Here is a 20,070-nt window from a genome sequence, read left to right on the forward strand (position 1 = left end):
GCATCCTGTGTGCGTGTTTTGTGGTTTTGCGTATAGAACACTGCAATATAGAAATGTAATTGATGCAAATTATTTTACATAAACAGACATGCTTTTGTATGACAAACATTTTTATATGATTTTTTTTAAATAAAATGATGGCAAACATTTAACACTTTGTACATAAATGAGGAAAACTGGGGCTATATTTCTCTCTGTGGCTTTATTTTATAAATCACATTATAGACACAAGTCTAAAAGGCTTGACAAAACAAACAAACTATTAGACAGCCTCATTGTTGGCATTGGCAAGGAAAAAAGATATAGCCTAGTTCACTGCACACTGACCATTTTCACAAGAGAATAATCTTGATTGATCCATAATAAATAGATTTTTATTTAAACAATAAAACGATTATGAAACAAATTAAAATCTGTAGAAAAAACAAATTGGCCTATGTTAGACTTTTAGTTTGGAAGACAATTTGCAAAAAAAAAAAAAAAAATTTCTAAAAAACTTTTTGTTTTTTAACTATGAGTTTGAAACCAAAAGCCTATACAAAAGAGAAAACTCTACATTTGACTATTATACGGATCTCAGAACAGGCAGTGATGTCTCAGCGCACACGACCATAGCAAAGCAACAACGCATGAGTGTATTCCAGCCCGGTCTGAAGTTCTTGGAGGGCAGAAAGGCGCCGAAGCTGCTGCTTGGATCCTGCATTCATTAATTCAGTGAAGTCTCGCGGTGTTCACGCAACCTCTCAGACATCTTGCGTTTGTCAGACGAACTGCTACATGCACGAACTGAAACGCAGTAAAATCTCATCCAGCATCGCTCGAACGCCATCACCTCTTCACATGCGGGGCTGAACTGAGTTTGGCGCGTTTGAGACACTCGGAGAGGATCGCGTGCGGCGTTATTTTCGTATTGTGCGTCATTTCTGCATTTCTGTGTTTCCACCCAGGCAAAATGGCAACACCCGCCGCTGTAAACCCATCGGGTGAGTAGCAATTTTATCTTTGTGCTTTTAAACATATTGTGTGGTGTTTAAAGGGAAACCGAACGTCGGGGTTTTGGGTTTTACCCAATATTGTGTTTTCGCCTTAACAAAAGAAACCGCGACGGTTTAAACGCACGCGAGCACCCCCTCCCCCCTGCACAAGTAACAACAGCGACATATAGAATAAACATTTAAATGCTACTGTATCACGGCTATATCGTTAATATAACGTTCATTTTTTCGTGACTATAGAACATCGCGCGACTGTATTGTGACGTCAGAACGAAATGTATCACATTTGGCGTTATTCTGCCGTGGCTTGTTGCTAATGCAAATTAGATGCTGAATAAATTTTCCCAAGCCAGTAGTCTACGTGATTTGATTTCCTTGATACGCAGCTAGTGAATCTGATACGTTGCTTATGGGACTGTAATGCAATGGGACAGATGAGGTTATTTGTTATGAGCTTGAGTATGTAACACGCATATAACAGCTTTACTTCCTCAGCCTGTTGATTCTGTAGCCTGTTAACCAAACAGTCAAGTTTATTGTCACATGTACATATTAGTATAGCAAGTGAGATTTTTGATGTTTCTGTGAAACACTAAACAAGTCAACAAAAAATATCATGTACAAATAGCAGTAAACTAGGAGCAAGAATATGAGACAAAACGGTAAAGTGACAGTGCGAGATGTAAACACGAGCGCTGGATTGTTGTGTAAGACTGTCCTGAGCTAATGTAAGTTAACATGAATGTGTGACATTTTTATTTTGTTACTGAATATTTAATGGTGCTAGAGTTTAAACTGTCTGCCACCAAAGTCACGATTATGTGGGCATTTGTCGTTTATTTTAGACACCACAGAATGTTTCAGGTTTACTTGTTGACTCAGAACAACAAGCTGGATGAAAAGATGTAACGTTAGAAGGCCAAATTATTAAATTAGCAGGGGCTGCACATGCACAGATATAGAAATGTTGCTTCAGGTGAAACCAGGCATCACATTTTAACCCTTGAGGAGAAAAAAAAAACACCTCAGTTTTATTCAGAGGCCCAAACTGAGCAGAAATATGCAATTTGGTGCAGATGTTGTTATTTATATGGCCAAACAGATGAAATTATAATACCTTGTAATGCAACTATCAGAATTCTTATAACAGACAGCTTACACAATATGCACATCAGTTGTCACTCTATATTTCCCAATAATATAATATTTAAATGCTTAGTTTTATGATCAAAGTTCTGTAGTTTAATACAGAAAACATATAATACAATGCAATACAATTATGATTGAGAGATGTACGTTCCTCAAAAGCCTAATGTATCATATGTGATACATTTTGATTTTCCAAAAAGTATAGATAATCAAGTTAATCAAACTTGCTTCAATCCAGTAATTGTTCATCTTGAAATATTTTTTAGCTGTATACAAATGTATTTAATGTTTACTTTATAAAAATCAAAGATTTCATAACAAAAAGACATTTTCACAATTATACTAAAAGGGATTTTACTTGCTAAACATTGTCAATCAAGCGACTGAATGCATGTAGTAGTCATGGTGATCATTTAGAGGCCCTAAAAGTTCATATAACAAATATTTTTTTACATACAATAAAAATGGTCTGAATTGGAAAAAAAATTGCAATATTATCTCTTGCCTGATAAAACTGATAATATGATAAAAAAAAATTCCTACATCTAGTAAACTTTATGCAACAAACTTGCTGTACAAATCAAACAAACTGGGTTAGTGATTGATAGAAGCATGTCACAGAAACCTACTGCTGCTCAATTTATTCAGTCTGCACTTGCTAAAGTAAATTACGCTCCATGACTCCATTGCTTCCATGAACACTCTTTTTTCCCCCCCAGCGGGCAATTCCTTTCCCGCCACCTCATTGTAAATGCAAATGAGGTGAAATGAATAAAGAATGTGTGCGTTATTAGCACCTGGTTGACACACAGAGCTGCCAAGCGCGCTTTAAAATGCACAAGAGCATTCTGGGCTGAAGTCACATGACTGTAGTTGAACTCAAGGGCACTTTGTTTTAAAGTCAGCTTGCTTTTATTTTGCTTGGTTAAGAAATATGGAGGCCATCTGTACTTTTACCGTTATGCCCACAATGCTTAACAAAAGGCTGGTTGCAGCATGGCTGCGATAAGAACGTGTTTCGTACAAATAGCAGTTGGCGTTTGTCAAGGGGGATTACAGGCACAGTTGATTAGCAACAGTTCAGACTGTTAGCCGACCTCTTGTGTTTGTGAAGGAAGCCTTTCTATTGAGAGGAGGGATGGATAACAGGGCTGACCAGAAATATAGCCATTGCTAAGAAAGACTTGTGTGTTTCTAGAGCATATGGTGTGCTACATCAGCTAGCAAATTCTAATCACCTGTTGACAGGATTGACTTTGTTTTCTTGATAGAAAGGGCTGAGCTTGAATATATGATGTATGTAATGTGAGACTGTAGAAGTGTCAACCTGTAGATAGTATGCTGTATACCGTTTATACCACATTCAAATGATGTTTGTCACAGGTGTGTGTACACCACTGTTCAAAAGTTTGGGCTCAGTAAGATTTTTTTTTTAAAAGAAATTCATACTTCTATTCAGCAAAGACACATTAAATTACTCAAAAGTGACAGTGAAGACATAATGTTACAAAAGATGTTTGTTTCAAATAAATGCTGTTTACAACATTGATATAATAATAAGAAATGTTTCTTGAGTAGCAAATCAGCATATTAGAATGATCTCTGAAGGATCATGTGACTGATGCTGAAAATTCAGCTTTGAAAAAATTGCATAATAAATATTCAAACAGAAAACAGTTCACAGTATTACTGTTTTTGATCAAATAAATGCAGCCTTGGTGAGCGTGAGACAATTCTTTCAAAAACATTAAAAAAGAAAAATCTTACCGACCCCAAATGTTTGAACGCTAGTTATTGACTGCTTTAATTTTTATAGTCAGAACTACTCGTTTAAAATAGCAGTTTCACTGTTTTGAGTCTTTTGTGTTTAGCTCAAATGTTTCATAATGTACATTTTGCGCTGATGTCTTAAGCGTCAGCCATGCTTAAAGCAACACTATGTAGCTTTTCAACCTTCATAATATATTTCCAAGACCCTTGTGATGGTACATCGACTTACAATAGGTTGAATGACACATCTGCCATAGCCTGACGGGGTCTGTATCGCTTTTACTGGCACTACGTAACTTCGGGGTTCGGGTAGTAACCAGAGCACAAAAAGAACTACAAAATTCGACTGCTTTACGGCATACGTCACTTCCCCCACCACTTCGTCAAATTTGGACGTGAGAGTTCGTGCGTATGTTTTTGTCATGGCCAAAGCAGCAACGGACAAAAAAAAGAGTCAGAAGTAAGCCTATGTATAAACAGCGTGTAGGAGTTTGGTAGGAGCTACATTCTTGCAAGTAAATAATACATGATTAGACGGACAAAATTATACTTTAGGCTAAGTAGCCTAATGACTGCAGACTGATAGTCACGTTTGTTTATTTATTTTTCTGGTGAAAGTGTCTTGCCTCAGGCTATAATGCAAATCGATTTTTCCACTTTGCAGATTCATCTGTGGTAGCTTGATATTATAATATTGATGATATATGGCTATTACCTACCACACAAACATTGAATTGAATTAGCATTCTGTAAAACAGTAGCCAATAGGCTACTATAATGACGCTGGCTTGTAAACGTGAGCTACGCGATCTTTTGGCGTTTGAAAAAAATAAAACCCATGAAATTATATTCATATGACATGCTGAAATATATGCCACTGTACCTGGGATGAAGACATTTCACACGCAACGCAGGCAGTCTGCCCAAGACGTGAGATTCGAGAACTCCTTCTGCAGAGTTCGGGGTATCGGCTTGTCAACAAATGCACGTGTAACCCCTGGTGTTACCATGACAGATTTTACGACGGTAGTAGAAGACAATACTGTTTCCCAACTGTAGGGGGACCCCGAGAGCAAAAGCTACTTAGTGTTAGCAAAAGTGAGTGAGAACACACACAAACACACAATTTTATCAAATCGTACATCAATATCGGTTCACTTCCGAGATTTAGTACAGTTGTGTTCATATCAGCAGTAAACCGTGCTGGAGTTCATATGAACCGTACCCCAGACCACCCTTTTATGTGGACTCGGGTACGGTTCGCAGGATGCGCACCCGAGTTCGGAAAACGAGTTCACATCATCCAAACGAACCGAACTATGCCGTCATTCGAACCCACATGCGCACCAAGTGTAAAAGCACTCTAAGAGTGTGTAATTGTAGTCCACTTGTAGTTCAGTTTTTTTGATCTGGACCAAAAAAGAAAAAAATACATTTAGTCCTGCTGTGTTTAGCGTTCACACTGTAATTTTAAGACCGAACCTAAAGATAAAAAAAAATCCTGAATTTTGCAACGGAACTTAATGAACATCCAAAACAATGCTGTGTTCTGGACTAAATGCGCTTGTTATATGTGCACGTACATATGATGGTATTTTGACCAACTGAGGGAGAGCTCATGAAGAGTTTATAAAATGTGTAAAGGAGTCAAAACAGCGGCAGGAATTCCTCTGTTGCACAAAAACAAAGGCCTGCTGCAAGGAGACTGCATTTCTGACGCCTGTACCGAACTGTAATGGGCAACGTAGCTCGTATGACAAGAAAAAAAAGGTGCTTCTGCATTTTGGTTCATAAGATGTCTTTGGTCTGTGTCTGCTGTTTGTTTGGAAGCAGACCGAGACCCAACTTTTGAGACCCAGGGTTTGGATGGCAGCGTTCACACTTAATCAAATGAACCGCACTTACAGAGTAATTGCACCGGAGTTTGTTTTAATCGAACCAAACCTGCCAAGTATGAACACACCCTAAGACTTCTATGTAAATGCCTGTCTGTGATGAAAGACAGCAGTACTTTAACTTGTGTTTTTATGTGCTGCAAGTCCAATATAGATTTTTATTTTTTTTAACAGCTCCATTCTTCAATAACAGCCTATTTGTAAAGCTGCATGACATTGTGACAGATTCCTATAACAACTTGTGCTGAAATATGCGAGTATCTCTGATATTTCCTCTTCTTTATGTGGGTGAACCAAGTTTCTGATCACCCGGGCATTGCTGACTTATGTTGTTTGTTAATATATTGATTTACCTGACATCAGAAAGTTGGATTCAGAACAAGTTGTTTTTGCAGCTTAGTTTCAATAAATGCTTTTTCAAAGTTTTTAGCTCTGAAAGTTACAGTATGTTTTCATAGTTTATTGAACTCTTTGAAAATGGACATTTTCATTATACGGCCCCTTTAATTTGGTTATGAATGCTTAGTCCATTCTTGCATGAAACATTAGTAAGTGATTGGAGTTTTGATGTTGTAAAAAAAAAAATAGCCTACAGCATTTCTGTAAAAACACTACTGAGGTCAATTGCACACGCATGCATTATTGAAGTATCTCAGCATGTTTTTGATTTTTCTGCTGACCATCATGTCTGAAATATCTAGAACTTTTGGCAGCATGAACTTTCTTTGGCTGTGTAACAATAGAGCAGAAGAGAAGAGTCATTGTTCTTGACATATTCGTGCTATCAGAAAAAAGGATTTGATCATGTTAATTAAATCGTTTGTAGATTTTCCCTTTAAACTTGTTACTTTCTGATCCATTCCTGCTCTGAATCAAGAGAAACTCTTTTCTGCATGGAAATAGGCCAAGTGTCCCTTCAACCTCATCTACACCCTGAAATCATAATGCTTCAGCTGCACTGAATCACCCTTTTCACTCTCTTTTTATTGCTGGTAGAGAATAGAAACTAAGGGGCCGTTTAGATGAGACAACTTTTTATGTGTTTTGGCTGTTCATTTCCACATCAACGGCATTTTGGTGTACTTCAGAGTGCAAGTTTTTGAAAACGATACCGTTATCATCTCTGTGTAAATGCATTACGTGTTCTGTCTATAGGCGCGTAGTCTTTCTTTACAAAGTTACATTGCCAACTTCTGGCCTGGCAGCATAATACAGCATTTTTAATTGTTTTCGCGGATCCATGTGAACGGGGATCGTTTTGACAACTTTGTCATCTATACAAAGAAAAAAACGTTCTTTTTTTGTACATAGTTGTTGTGTAAACGTACCCTAAATGCTTTGCAATCAAACCTTCTGAGTTAAAGAGGTTTAACAATTTAGCTATTATATTCTATTCTATTATATAGCTATTATATTATATAGTCCATATAAGTCCATTCTTAAGTCAATTCAGACTTTCATTTAGCTGTAACATGTATCTATGTTTAGCAGCTAATATTAAAATAATATACAGTGCTGAAAACTCAAAGAACACAAAGTTTTGCTCACCAAGGCTGCATTTATTTGACAAAAAATACAGGGAAAACAGTTACCCCTGTCTTCAGAGACACGTGATCCTTCAGAAATAATTCTAATCTGCTGATTTGCATATGGCAAGGCAAGGCAAGGCAAGTTTGTTTATTTATCTATCACATATCATACACTATGGCAATTCAAAGTGCTCTACAGAAAATAATTAAAACAATCACAAAATAAAAGCAAGGAAAATTAAAACAGCTATAAAAGAAATTAAAAGATTATGATACAGTTATAAAATGAATTGAAAGAGTAAAAAGAGTATACATAGATAAACTCATCTGGCAAAACACCGGTGTATCATATTTTTCACAACTCCCAGTTTTACTCTGAGATTTTCCCATGGTGATTACACTGTGTCTGTGGTGTTCTTTCGGCGTGCCTAAGAAATCTATTGGACATCTCCGATGGACCCGTTTTTTCCCTTAAATCGGACAGGAGGAGCTCTAGGACTGACTCGCGGGGTAACCCCGGGTCACTGCCCCATCAGTCCGCACCCCAAAAACTCATTTGTTCGGAAGCTCTAGGGAAGGAGTCGATCCAGTCCGCACCCCACAGAACCTCGAGTTTAATTACACATCAAACTCACTTCTTCACCACAGACCCAGGTCATCTACATGGTTTCATCTCTCAAGTTCCCCAATTAAGTAATTTATGTTTGTCTCTTACCCAGTTCTCAGTGCCATTTGAGTTCAGTTTAGAATCAAAAGGAGGAATATAGTGCAATCAGTCGGACATACAGTGGATTCAGTTATAAAAAGAATGAAAGAGTAGTAAGATTATACATAAATAAACTTCTCATCTGGCAAAACACGGACAGGTGTATCATATTTCGCACAGCTGCTTGTTTTACTGTGAGATTTTCCCATGTGGATTGTACTGTGTCTGTGGTGTTCTTTCGACACGTCCAAAACATCTATTGGACGTCTCCAATAGACCCGATTTTCCCCTAAAATCGGACAGGCTAGGACTGACTCACAGGTTAACCTCGGGTTCACTGCCCCATCAGTCTGCACCCAAAAAAACCATTTTCCAAAAATATGAAACATTTCTTATTTTCAATGTTAAAAACTGCTTAATATTTATGTGGAAACTTTTCAGGATTCTTTGAATAGAAAGTCCAAAAGAACATAATTTATGTTTTTTAACGTTACAAGTGTCTTATCACTTTTGATAAATTGAATTCATCCTTGCAGAACCCCAAACATTTGAACAAAAGCTCTCCAGCATCGGCTATTGCAACACCAAAATCGACTGAAACTGCCACATACCCAGTGCTGAACCTCAAGTACCGGTACTGATAATCCAGACCTGAATCATTCCTTCAAAGAATCAATTTATCTAAGTTTATCTGTCACAGCATAGATCCATAAAGATGGATCCAAGAGACCGTGGTGTTCTGGTAAGGTTTTCTCTACACTTTGATTGAAGAATTTGTTCATTTGGCCTGTTTTTGTCTCGATGGAGTTCACTTCTCACGCAAAACACATATGAGGCGTGCTGTCCACATTTCTAAAGAGCTCAGACATTATAGGCGGGTTCCCAATGGACGGGTGCCATGTAGATGTTTTGTTTTGAGGCAGATCTGGATGGAAAACGGGCCTCTGACATTAGAATGAAAGAGTCAGAGGAGAGAAAAGAGAGAGAAGCACGTAAGCTGTTGAGTCGTGATTTAAAATGAGAGACAGCAGCATCCTATCTGTCTTCTATCCTTCACTCCATCCCATGAGACAGATTAATGAGTTTGACCTGAGGGCTTTCTGAGAGACAATGACTGGATGAGGGACCTTTAGAAAGTTCTGGAAAGCAGTAAGGCATTTACAATGGAGATATTTTGAAGAAGGATCACACAGCTTTTGCTATGTTGCATATGTTGCAAACTTTTGCATATAGTTAAATAGTTAAATATCATTGTTGAAACAATAGGCTTTTTTGGCTCATGTAGTATAGTGAGAATATAGAGCTCATAATCGAGGAGGAAAAACATCCTACTTTTTTTATTCAGAGATCCAAACTGTGCAAAAATATGTGATTTGGTGCAGTTTCTGATATTTATGTGGCCAAAAAGTAAGATGAAATTCTGATAGCTTGTAATGTAAATCAATTAGATCTTTATAACAGTATAACATACTTGCATAAAATGCACATACAGTTAAATCTATAACTCTATATCACCCAATAATATGACATTTAAATGCTTATTTTTATGATCAAAGCTTTGTAGTCTTTAGTGTGGGAGGCAAAACATATAATGCAATGCAATGCAATACATTGATGATTGAGAGATGAAAAAATAAACATTCCTCAAAAGTCTGATGTATCATATTTGATACTCACATTTTAACACAATTTTTCTAAACAAAAATCTACTGATAATTAAGTAAACACAAGTTTCTTCAGTCTAGTAAATGTTCATCTTAATTGTCTTCATCAAGCGTTTAAAAATAATTTTTTATATTTACTCACAGCAACAAGACGTGTACCATAACCTTAAAGGCAGTGTTTTTACAATTATACTAAAAGGCCTTCAAATATGATACCGTAGGCTTTATTAGGGTTCCATTACATCATTAAAGTTGTCAAAAATGTGTGCATTATAGTTCAAGTCTTTTGAAGTCTTTCAATTGCTCATGTTTTGCTGAAAATACCACTTCTGCAACCATCTACTTACATTTTAGTATTTTCATTTCAAAGCTTTCATTTCTCTTTAGAAGACATTTGTGCACAAGTAGACTAGGTTTATGATACTTGTTTTATGCTCATATAAAGTTTCTGTATCATTTACTGATAAACAAAAGTCTAGTTATGGGGCTAATTTAATTCAAGGGTTAGTTCACCCAAAAATAAATATTCTGTAATTTATGCTGCGTTTACGTGCTATACATTTCCTACTCCCACTTAAGAAGTCGTGATTACGAGCTCATCGAATTCAAATTTTGACTTGAGAGGGCGTTCATGTCTAATGTTTTATAGGAAAATAGTATTTATTATAATTCCAATAGCACGTGAAGGCAGCATAATTTCCCACCCTCATGTCGTTCCAAACCCGCATCTTCAGAACACAAATGAAGATCTTTTTGATGAAATCTGAGAGCTTTTTGTGCCACCTTAGACAGCTACGCAACTGAAACTCTGACCCTTCAAAAAGTTCGTAAAGAGATCGTAAAACTAATCCATATGAATTAAGCGGTTTAGACTTAATTTTCTGAAGAGACTTGATCGCTTTATATGATGAAGAGATTTGAATTTAGGCTTTTATTCACATATAAACATTGATCAGCGAAAACATAAACAGAAGCTCAACCGATAAAGCTTGACGTGCGAATCAAACCTTTTGCGGAAGCAAAAACATGCTGCGTAACACAGGAGAATGAACCTCATTGGTTCTCGATCGAGTCTCTTCAGAAAAGTTTTAGTAAACTGCTAAATTTTACAATCTCTTTATGAACTTTTTAATGCTTCAGAGTATGTTGCATAGCTGTGAATGGAGGGACAGAAAGCTCTCAGATTTCATCAAAAAGATCTTCGTTTGTGTTCTGAAGATGAACAAAAGTCTTACGGGTTTGGAACGACATGAGGGTGAGTAATGACAGAATTTTCATTTTTGGGTGAACTATCCCTTTAAGTACATTTAACAGCTTTATTTGCATTAACATTAAATTTAACTTTTGGCAACCTTAAATCGTTTTTTGCCCATCTGAATTTGCTCTTTGGATTCACGGTTTCTCTTGTACCTTCATATGAACTATGGTTTGAAATCAGGTGTAAGTTTGTAAACCTCATAAATGAATTGAGAACTCACTGAAAGTACAGGAGAACTCTAGAGTACAGGAGAAGTGGAAGGCAGACTTTATCAAATTTTAATATGATTCTTAAAGGGGTGGTTCGGGATTTTTGACATCGGACCTCATTTTTAAGTCAGCCTGGTTGTTATTCATCAGTGGAGACATTTTTTTTTCAAAATTATCCAGTCCTTATATTTGGATAGTTAGCCGATGCTAGGCTAGCGCGAGTCAATGGTATATGTTAGCCAGCTATTAAAAACCGTTTTACCCACTCCACAGTGCACCAAACGCAAATCAATTATAACACTAGACTATCGATGTATATGTCCGTTGAGAGAATAATGTTAGAAATCAAACTTACCTTTCATCTCAATGATCCCAAAGGAACTAGTTTCTCAGCAGCTGCGGAATTTTACTTTGCTCCGGTTAGTAATGCGGCAAAAAGTAAACACAGAACAGAAGCGCACTACAGTCGTTACATCCAGCTAACGTTAGCTAGCATTCCTCAGCGATATCAAAGTCCTAGTCCTTTTAAACTGTCTCTGGCGATATTCAAACAAATTAGATGCAAAATGGTGATTACGTGTTCAGACATCGTTTCTCTTTCTGCCCTTTTATCCATCTCAATTAATTCCTCGTCTGTGTATTCCGGCTCAAACCTGTAAGGTTCGTTGAATACACATTCATCGTCTTCATCCTCTTCAAAGTCTGACACTTTGTCATCATGGCTTTCAGACGTCGCCATAGTCTTTATAGATAACGTTACTCTGCTTATGTGACGTTAGTGATAATCAGTGTACCAGCGGCAGGTAAATACACTTGCGTCATGTGTGTACCGGCTCACTCGGTTGCCTAGGTAATCAATATCACTCCGCTGCTGCTGTAGACAAGGCTTATGATTACAGGGAACAAATTATAACTAATGCAATGTGATGAAAGGTAAGTTTGATTTCTAACATTATTCTCTCAACGGACATATACATCGATAGTCTAGTGTTATAATTGATTTGCGTTTGGTGCACTGTGGAGTGGGTAAAACGGTTCTTAATGGCTGGCTAACATATACCATTGACTCGCGCTAGCCTAGCATCGGCTAACTATCCAAATATAAGGACTGGATCATTAAAAAAAAAAAATGTCTCCACTGATGAATAACAACCAGGCTGACTTAAAAATGAGGTCTGATGTCAAAAATCCCGAACCACCCCTTTAAATCAATGGTGCTGAACGTGTCAGTATGTGTTCATTTTCTTAGTCAACTGCTGTTTGCGATGTTAGTCTGAGCTGGTGTGTGTTACATAGACTGATGCTGTTTAATTAGTGCATCAGGTATAATGGTTTTTGGTGTATTTGTGTCTTGCTATGTGACCAGAAACACACAAATACAATATGTTGTGCTATTACTTTTATTTAATAGGGATAGGCCTACATTAAATGAATCAAAAGTGACAGTAAAGACAATAAAGTAAATACACTTATAATGTTGCAAATGGTTTCTATTTCAGATAAATGCTGTTATTTCTATTCATTAAAGAATCCTGAATGTTTCATGGTTTTCACAAAAATATTTATCAGCACAACTGTTTTCAACATTGATAATATTAAGAAATGTTTCTTGAGAAGCAAATCAGCATATTATAATTAAATTAAATTCACATTTATTTGTATAGCGCTTTTCACAATACACATCTTTTCAGAATGATTTCTGAAGGATCATGTGACACTGAAACTGGAGTAATGATGCTGAAAATTCAGCTTTGCATTACAGGAATAAAATATATTAAAATAGAAAAACATTTTTTTAAATGAATTATATTTCACTATATTACTTTACTGTGTTTTTCTCAAATAAATGCCCTAAATAAAATGCCTTGGTGAAAATAAGAGACTTCTTTCCAAAACATGAAGAACCGATCTCAAACTTTTTAACATGTTTGTACTATGCCTGGATTGTCTGATGGGACTCACTTCACTTTCATTTAAATGAATGAAGGAGAGTGGGAACATGCGTATGCATAAAAGCTTTAAGTTTGGTCAACTTTAAAAGATTTATATAGCAAAGATGCGTCTGACAAAGAATACAGTGTAAAGACTAGGTGGTATATTTACCATTCTCTTACCATTTATTTGAAATGTATTACTGTTTGTGATTTCATATGCTTAAAGCCTAACATGAGTCATGACTACAGTTTATTGCATTTATACATCAGCTGAATGAATTTGTAGTCAGTGTTTCACGTTGTTGATTGTGAAGATGTTTTTGGCCTTTTCAGAAATGGGCACGGATCTGCCGGGTTCGGTAGCCATGCCAGGCGCTGTGGGCGCGGGCCAGGTCAGGATGGTGGGCACCATGCCAGGGCGAGGAGGCAAGCGGAGATCAACGGGGTGAGTTATTTTGCTAAACAGCGTATTATTTTCATATTTACTTCAATATCACAGTTCAAAGTTCAATTTGGTGTTTGCAAATAAATAAATATTCTTACAGTGTCATAATTATCCATTTTCAGCTGTGTGGTTTAGTTGTTTGAGGGGGGTGGTGGGGATGGTGGGGAGAGACAAATAAATTTATTTTTTATGAAAAATCAAATGTGAAAAATATCCCATCATTACAACATGATGTGTAAGAGAGAGAGAGATAAATAATTAATGTGTCATTATCCATTTACACACATTCTGAATTTCTACTATTAGACTGTTATTATTATTCTGAATGAATAAATTATGAAATGATTGTTCATTCAGACAGTCAGTTTCCCTTAGGGAATGAAACTCCTTTATATACATCTTTTTTCAGATCTATGTTTATAATTTCAATTTCTCATTGAATAAAATAAAATGTGAAATGCAAACTTTAATGTGAAAGCTGCACATTAAAGCGCACATTAAAGCTCACATTACACACTTTAGCTGCATTCACTTTTTTAATGTGAAAATGTGAATGCAGCTTTAATGAGCTAATGGAATTATGACATGACTGTCTCAATGCCATTTATGAAAGAGGAGGACTCCTTTGTTTTCATCATGCAAGACATAACTTTTTTTGTCATTGAAGAGGTGTTCAGTGGTAATGAAAGCATAATTTCATTTACTGATGCACCTTCATGGGTCTCAAGTATGGGTGTTACTGAGCTGCATGTATTTTTGAATATTTTATTGGCATAAAATTGCTCTCATACTTTTTAGAATATTAACCAATTTTACACTGCATTTAATTGTATTTACATGAGTGGGAAAACACTGTAAATCAGGGTTTCTCAAACTCGGGTCCTGGAGGGCCACTGTCCTGCACAGTTTAGCTCCAACCCTGATCAAACACACCTAGCTGTGAGTTTCTAGTGATCCTGAAGACATTGATTAGCTTGCTCAGGTGTGTTTGATCAGGGTTGGAGCTAAACTGTGCAGGACAGTGGCCCTCCAGGACCGAGAAATCTCCAGGTGGGTAGATATTGGTGAAATAGGGTCGCTTTATTCTGTGCCCATTATTTCATTATTTGAGTGAGATATTGATTGTATATTATTGCCTCCAATTTTTTATTCTTTATTAGACAACAGTATACACTTTTATAGGACCCATTGTATAGCTGCACAATGGACTACTTGCACAACTACTTCCACGTTAGTTAGTACATACCGGGAGTTTCCGGTTCGAGTGTTCAGCGCACCTACATACATGAGAATGCAGATTATCACTGTGTTTTATGGCTGCCTATTGATTAAAACAATGAATTATGATCTCTGTATTAATTATCTTGAGCCTGCTGAAATGTTCCTATAAATATATTTACTTTCCAACTGTGCGTTCTGAATAATAAATAGGCTAAATATATTTGTCCACTAAGCTGTAGCAGCCCTATATGCTCGTCTTCTCATTTACATTTTTTTCTCTTTCTGACATTTCATACCTTTTGGGTTTACAATTTTTAAATGAAATTGACTATTAAAAGGATTGCTTGTGTTGTGTGCGCTGGTGTTTTTTTCCAGTCTTTTAAAATAGTTGAATGAATGAATGCTCGCGAGGTGCCTGTAACGATGTTAAATAGGTTAGGCTATTTAATCAATAACGTACACAGCGTAGAGGAGAATGACAGTCAACTACTTTGAATATTAAAGCATTTTGGGCATAAACATGTAAATAGTGAAAAGATAATGATTTAATATTTAATCCAAATAAATAAATGTTTGTGGTTCGTACTGATGTTATTCATCTGTTCTCATAAACTTCAGTGTCGCGGTCACTAGTTTAGACGAACACGAACACCCTGTGGTGAAATAATGACGTATTTTTAACACCCGCTGCTTTCTCAGATCAGCTTGGGTTGGATTAAAACTTCATGTTCCGATAAGTTTGGAAAATTCTGCACACAGTAAACATCAGAATATACCTTCTCCTGTCAATAAAAATAGCGGACGCTCATTTTAGGTGGCGTTTGTTCAACTCATTGACCACAGTACATTGAAAGTAAACATAACCGGAAATAAGTGAAACGTACTATTTCCAAACGGAAGTGCGTCACGAAGCTCAGTGCAAGTGGTCCATTGACTGTAGAATAGCAGCACATGATAATTAATCTCAGTAGGGAACAGTGGCATCTGTGTTGCTGGAGGCAGGACTACAGTTCCCAGAATGCACCACAGCATGAATAAATCATGCCAACTACTGCTCAGTTCTTTACTTATTAACTGTGTAGAATCAATGTGCATCATTGTAGTAGTTTGGTTTTCATATTAGAAAAATTACACACACACACACACACACACACACACACACACACACACACACACACACACACACACACACACACACACACACACACACACACACACACACACACACACACACACACACACACACCCTTTATTATGACAGGACAATGAAGTAGTTTTTGTCCACAAGGCTATGGCTTTGAATGTTTCTTTTTGCAAATTGGCCTACTATAAATGTAATAAAAAATTGTATCTGATATAAAGGGTTTTATATGTATGATATATGTATTCACACTTGTATATAATAAAATATATATATAAATATGTTGATACATTATACAAGAATATGTATATATATACTTTATATATAATGTTTTTCTCATGCCTGGTAATTAATCAAAACAATTAATTTCAAAATAGCCAAATATGCCAATACCTGGCTCATTCACAAATAAAAGCGGAACTACTGTGGAAACTGATAGATACTGATTTCAAAAATAGAATTAAGAAGTGCCCAATTTTTAGCCTATGAAACATCCATTTAAAATGAATACTTCTACACTGCAAACTGATGATGGTCGTGATCGTCCTTCTGCTTTTGAGTTCGGTGCACATGAATATATTCCACCAACATGATGTGGTTTTCATAGAAAACACCCTTGACCTGCCCACACAACAACATCAGACAGGTTTCGTTCTGAGATTGTGCTACTTTATAAAAGCTCTCTCATAGTTTATGACTATAAGCCTTGGTCCGATTAGATGCTATATTTAATTTATTACTAAAGAAAGTAAAAACACCTGCAAACTTCTGTCCCTCACAGCCTTGTTGTCATTCACATCAAAAATAATGCAAAATATGGTTCCAGAACCTCCTTGTTGTACTTTCTGAAATTGGACAACAAGGTATCTACAGTATTTTGATCGTATTTTATATAACTGACTGTAGAAGTTACTAGCTAGTGTAATATCTGCTTTTTTGTTGTCGTTTTATCGGCTGCTGTTATCTGTAATTGTTTGATTGCCTTTTCTGTTTTCTGTGTTTAGCCTTTCTGTTCTATTGTTAGATTTACTTTGTCTATTTACTTTAAGTATATGAAGCAGTTTTTCTGTTGTATCATCACCTGCATATATTTTCTTTTATTGATTTAGATTTTTTTTTTTTTTTCTTGTACTATGATGGATGTATACCACAAAATCAGCCCTGCTATGCAAAATTTATATACAAATTCATGTGGGTTTTTTTTAGGATGGAATTTGATGACGAAGACGGAGAGGGACCCAGCAAATTTTCAAGGTAAACTTTTCACATGTTTGCAAGCTTTTTTTCAGACAAACGAGTTAGTCCATGCGCCATGTCCTTTCTTTTATATTTTCTATTGTTTGACCATGTCTTTCAGCTGTGCCACAGAGTTTGTGCCATTTCAAGACATCTCTCATGTTTTGTTGCCCTCAACTTATGGTTTCCTTTCAGTTCATGTTCTTTTTAAAGGAGCTGTACCCATAGTTGCGCTGCGACTGACGGTAAAGATGCTTCACTGTTAGCTGTAGCATTAGAGTGGAGACACTGACTCCTGCTGGAGATACAAAAAAAAACCACTCCAGCTATTTCCACCTAGAGGAATGGTCTTACTAAAAAATAAATAAAATGCTGTCTTTATCTACTGAAATGTTACCATTATCTTCTTCCAAATCAATATGCAACTCTTTTGTTTTTTGGTAGAATTGAATGGACCAAAACAATGCAGAAAAGTCATTCCCACATTTGCACTATATTTCTAGGATTGAAATTGATGTTGTCAATGACCAAGAACTTTGATTGACATCATCAAATCTCATTTTTTTTTAAACAACAGCACATATGTTTGGAACAACATTAGGGTGATTTAAATGATGACATAATATTCATTTTTGAGTGAGCTATTCCGCTTAAACATTATAAGATGGCCATATATATTTGATATGTAGTCTTTTAGGTTGTTTGAAATGTACTAGAAATGTGTCCCTTATTAAGTGGCATAGTTACAGACATTTTTTTTTTTCTTAATCTCTTTCATTTTTCAAATTTCTTAAATGCAAAGGTGCCAAAAAGTATTTTCTGCAGACTAGCTTTAATATTTTATGTAATGCAATGTAATTTTTTTTTTTGTATATAATGCAATACATACACATTTTTAATTGTGACTGAAGCAGGGTTATTATAGTGTTAACTGAAATAAATTACAAGCAAAATTTCTCATTTTCATTTAGTTTAACTTGATAACAAACTATAAAAAATAACAAAAAACCTAAATAAAAACTACTAGAAACTAAATGTATAAAAAACATTTTTTTTGTAAAAATGACAAACAGAATTACTAAAACTTTAACTAGAATAAAAAAGGGAAAATACAAAAATAAAACTAATAGAAAAATGATATATATTGTAATGGTCTCTCAATGATACTATAATAATACTTCTTGGAGACACGTTTTCCAAGCAATTTAGGCAAGATTAGTTTATATTCTGGGATACAGACACCTCAGATTGTTTAGTTTGTCTTTTTGTTTTGTTTTTCATTATCCAGTGGTCTCAGTCCATTATTATATTACCATATTCACACACTATCTTTAAGTCAAGCCATTGAACATTAATAAATATGGTTCATAATCATTTCATTTTAGCCACAGTCATAAAACATAAAAAATTATGTGACATTTTAAGACATTTTCAGGCTCTTTTTTATTTTTTAATTTAAATCCTCTTCTCTTTTTTTTTTTCTCCCATCAGGTATGACGATGATCAATTTCCTGGTGATAAGGAGCGTTATGCCAGGTAGGGCTGTCTCGGGGAAGTTCCCTCAGGATAGCTTGAAATCAGGCGCCTGCTGCTGTCAGGACCAACCTCATTCTCTCAACCTCAAGCGAGCAACTCTGTTTAGATCTAATCTTAAATGGATATTTAATTATCCTCCGCTGACACACTCTTCTGAAATTGTCACGTTGCTTTGAGCCATTGCACTCTGTGGAGTAATACAATGTTCTGGCTTCCGAAGATTGGTTCGCATCTGTCAGCGTTCAGTTTATTACCGAAGTCTCAACTAAATCACAAGAATGAAGTGAAAAAGTCTTATTATACTCTCTGGCACTTTTTTAAAATGAATGTTTCGGGTGAAGAAGTGTTGCAGTAGATCAATCCAAGGAACTTTTATCGAAGTTTGACAAGAAAGCACAAGCCAAAAAAGTTTATTTCTGTATATTCAAAGTAAAGAGTCCTGAACACCTCCTTTACAATAATTCTTAATTATTTATTTATAAATCAAAGTTAACGACGAATGCATTTAAGTACGTGAGGGCAGCTGTAAGTAGGTGGCATTTATTTCAAATTTTACAAATGAAAGAAGGATCTCAAAAATGCTGCACACACACACAATTTTATTTTTATTTTTACTCTGTATAAAATATAAACCAAAGCTGTCTTTAAAAAAAAATAAAATAAATTTAAGGCGAAGTGAATTAATATGTATTTTTCAGATAAAAATAGTGAATGTTTTATGTAGTAGTTCTGTTATATGTAGTATATAATTTTAAAAGATAACGTTTTAAATGTATAATTATATATATATATATATATATATATATATATATATATATATATATAAAATATATATAAAAGTTAATATGTTATACATATTAACTATGTATAACAAGAATAAATATATAAAATAATATTTTTTTATAATATATAGAAATGGTTAGTTATATTTTAAAATCATATATTTATGTAAGTTAATATTAAATATTATTTTTATTATTTATATATGAAAACAATTTTTAAAAACAAATTGTTGAAGTTTTGACTTTTGACATCCTTGATGGTAATTATCCAGTACCCGTGGTCCAAACGTAGTTGTAAAAATGTGCTGTGCGTCTCTCATTACATGCTAATGATGGCAGTATTGTTCTTCTCTCCATCCAGAGAGAACCACAGTGAGATTGAGCGTCGTCGGCGTAATAAGATGACCCAGTACATCACAGAGCTGTCGGACATGGTGCCCACCTGCAGCGCTCTAGCGAGGAAACCAGACAAGCTCACCATCCTGCGCATGGCCGTCTCACACATGAAGTCCATGAGGGGAACGGGGAACACGTCAACCGACGGCGCTTACAAACCCTCTTTCCTGACTGAACAGGTGATGAATGACTTACTAACCCCTA

At 35.7% G+C, this 20,070-nt stretch overlaps 1 protein-coding gene across 4 annotated transcripts in view; it reads left to right on the top strand.

Moving 5' to 3' along the window:
* Window positions 1-629: 629 nt before the first annotated feature.
* arnt2 (aryl-hydrocarbon receptor nuclear translocator 2) overlaps window positions 630-20,070 on the top strand; it is an 84,676-nt gene continuing 65,235 nt past the window's right edge. Inside the window, exons 1-5 of one of the 4 annotated variants that reach the window (XM_082154386.1) lie at window positions 630-983; window positions 13,443-13,554; window positions 17,123-17,170; window positions 18,644-18,688; window positions 19,832-20,045. In XM_082154386.1, coding sequence (XP_082010512.1) covers window positions 953-983; window positions 13,443-13,554; window positions 17,123-17,170; window positions 18,644-18,688; window positions 19,832-20,045 — 450 coding nt within the window. In that variant the 5' untranslated portion in view covers window positions 630-952. The remainder of the gene's footprint in view (window positions 984-13,442; window positions 13,555-17,122; window positions 17,171-18,643; window positions 18,689-19,831; window positions 20,046-20,070) is intronic. The other 3 variants (XM_082154385.1, XM_082154388.1, XM_082154387.1) reach the window with 3 other exon arrangements.

This window comes from Leuciscus leuciscus, assembly GCF_965113295.1.
Source record: "Leuciscus leuciscus genome assembly, chromosome: 2".
Lineage (NCBI taxonomy): Eukaryota > Metazoa > Chordata > Actinopteri > Cypriniformes > Leuciscidae > Leuciscus > Leuciscus leuciscus.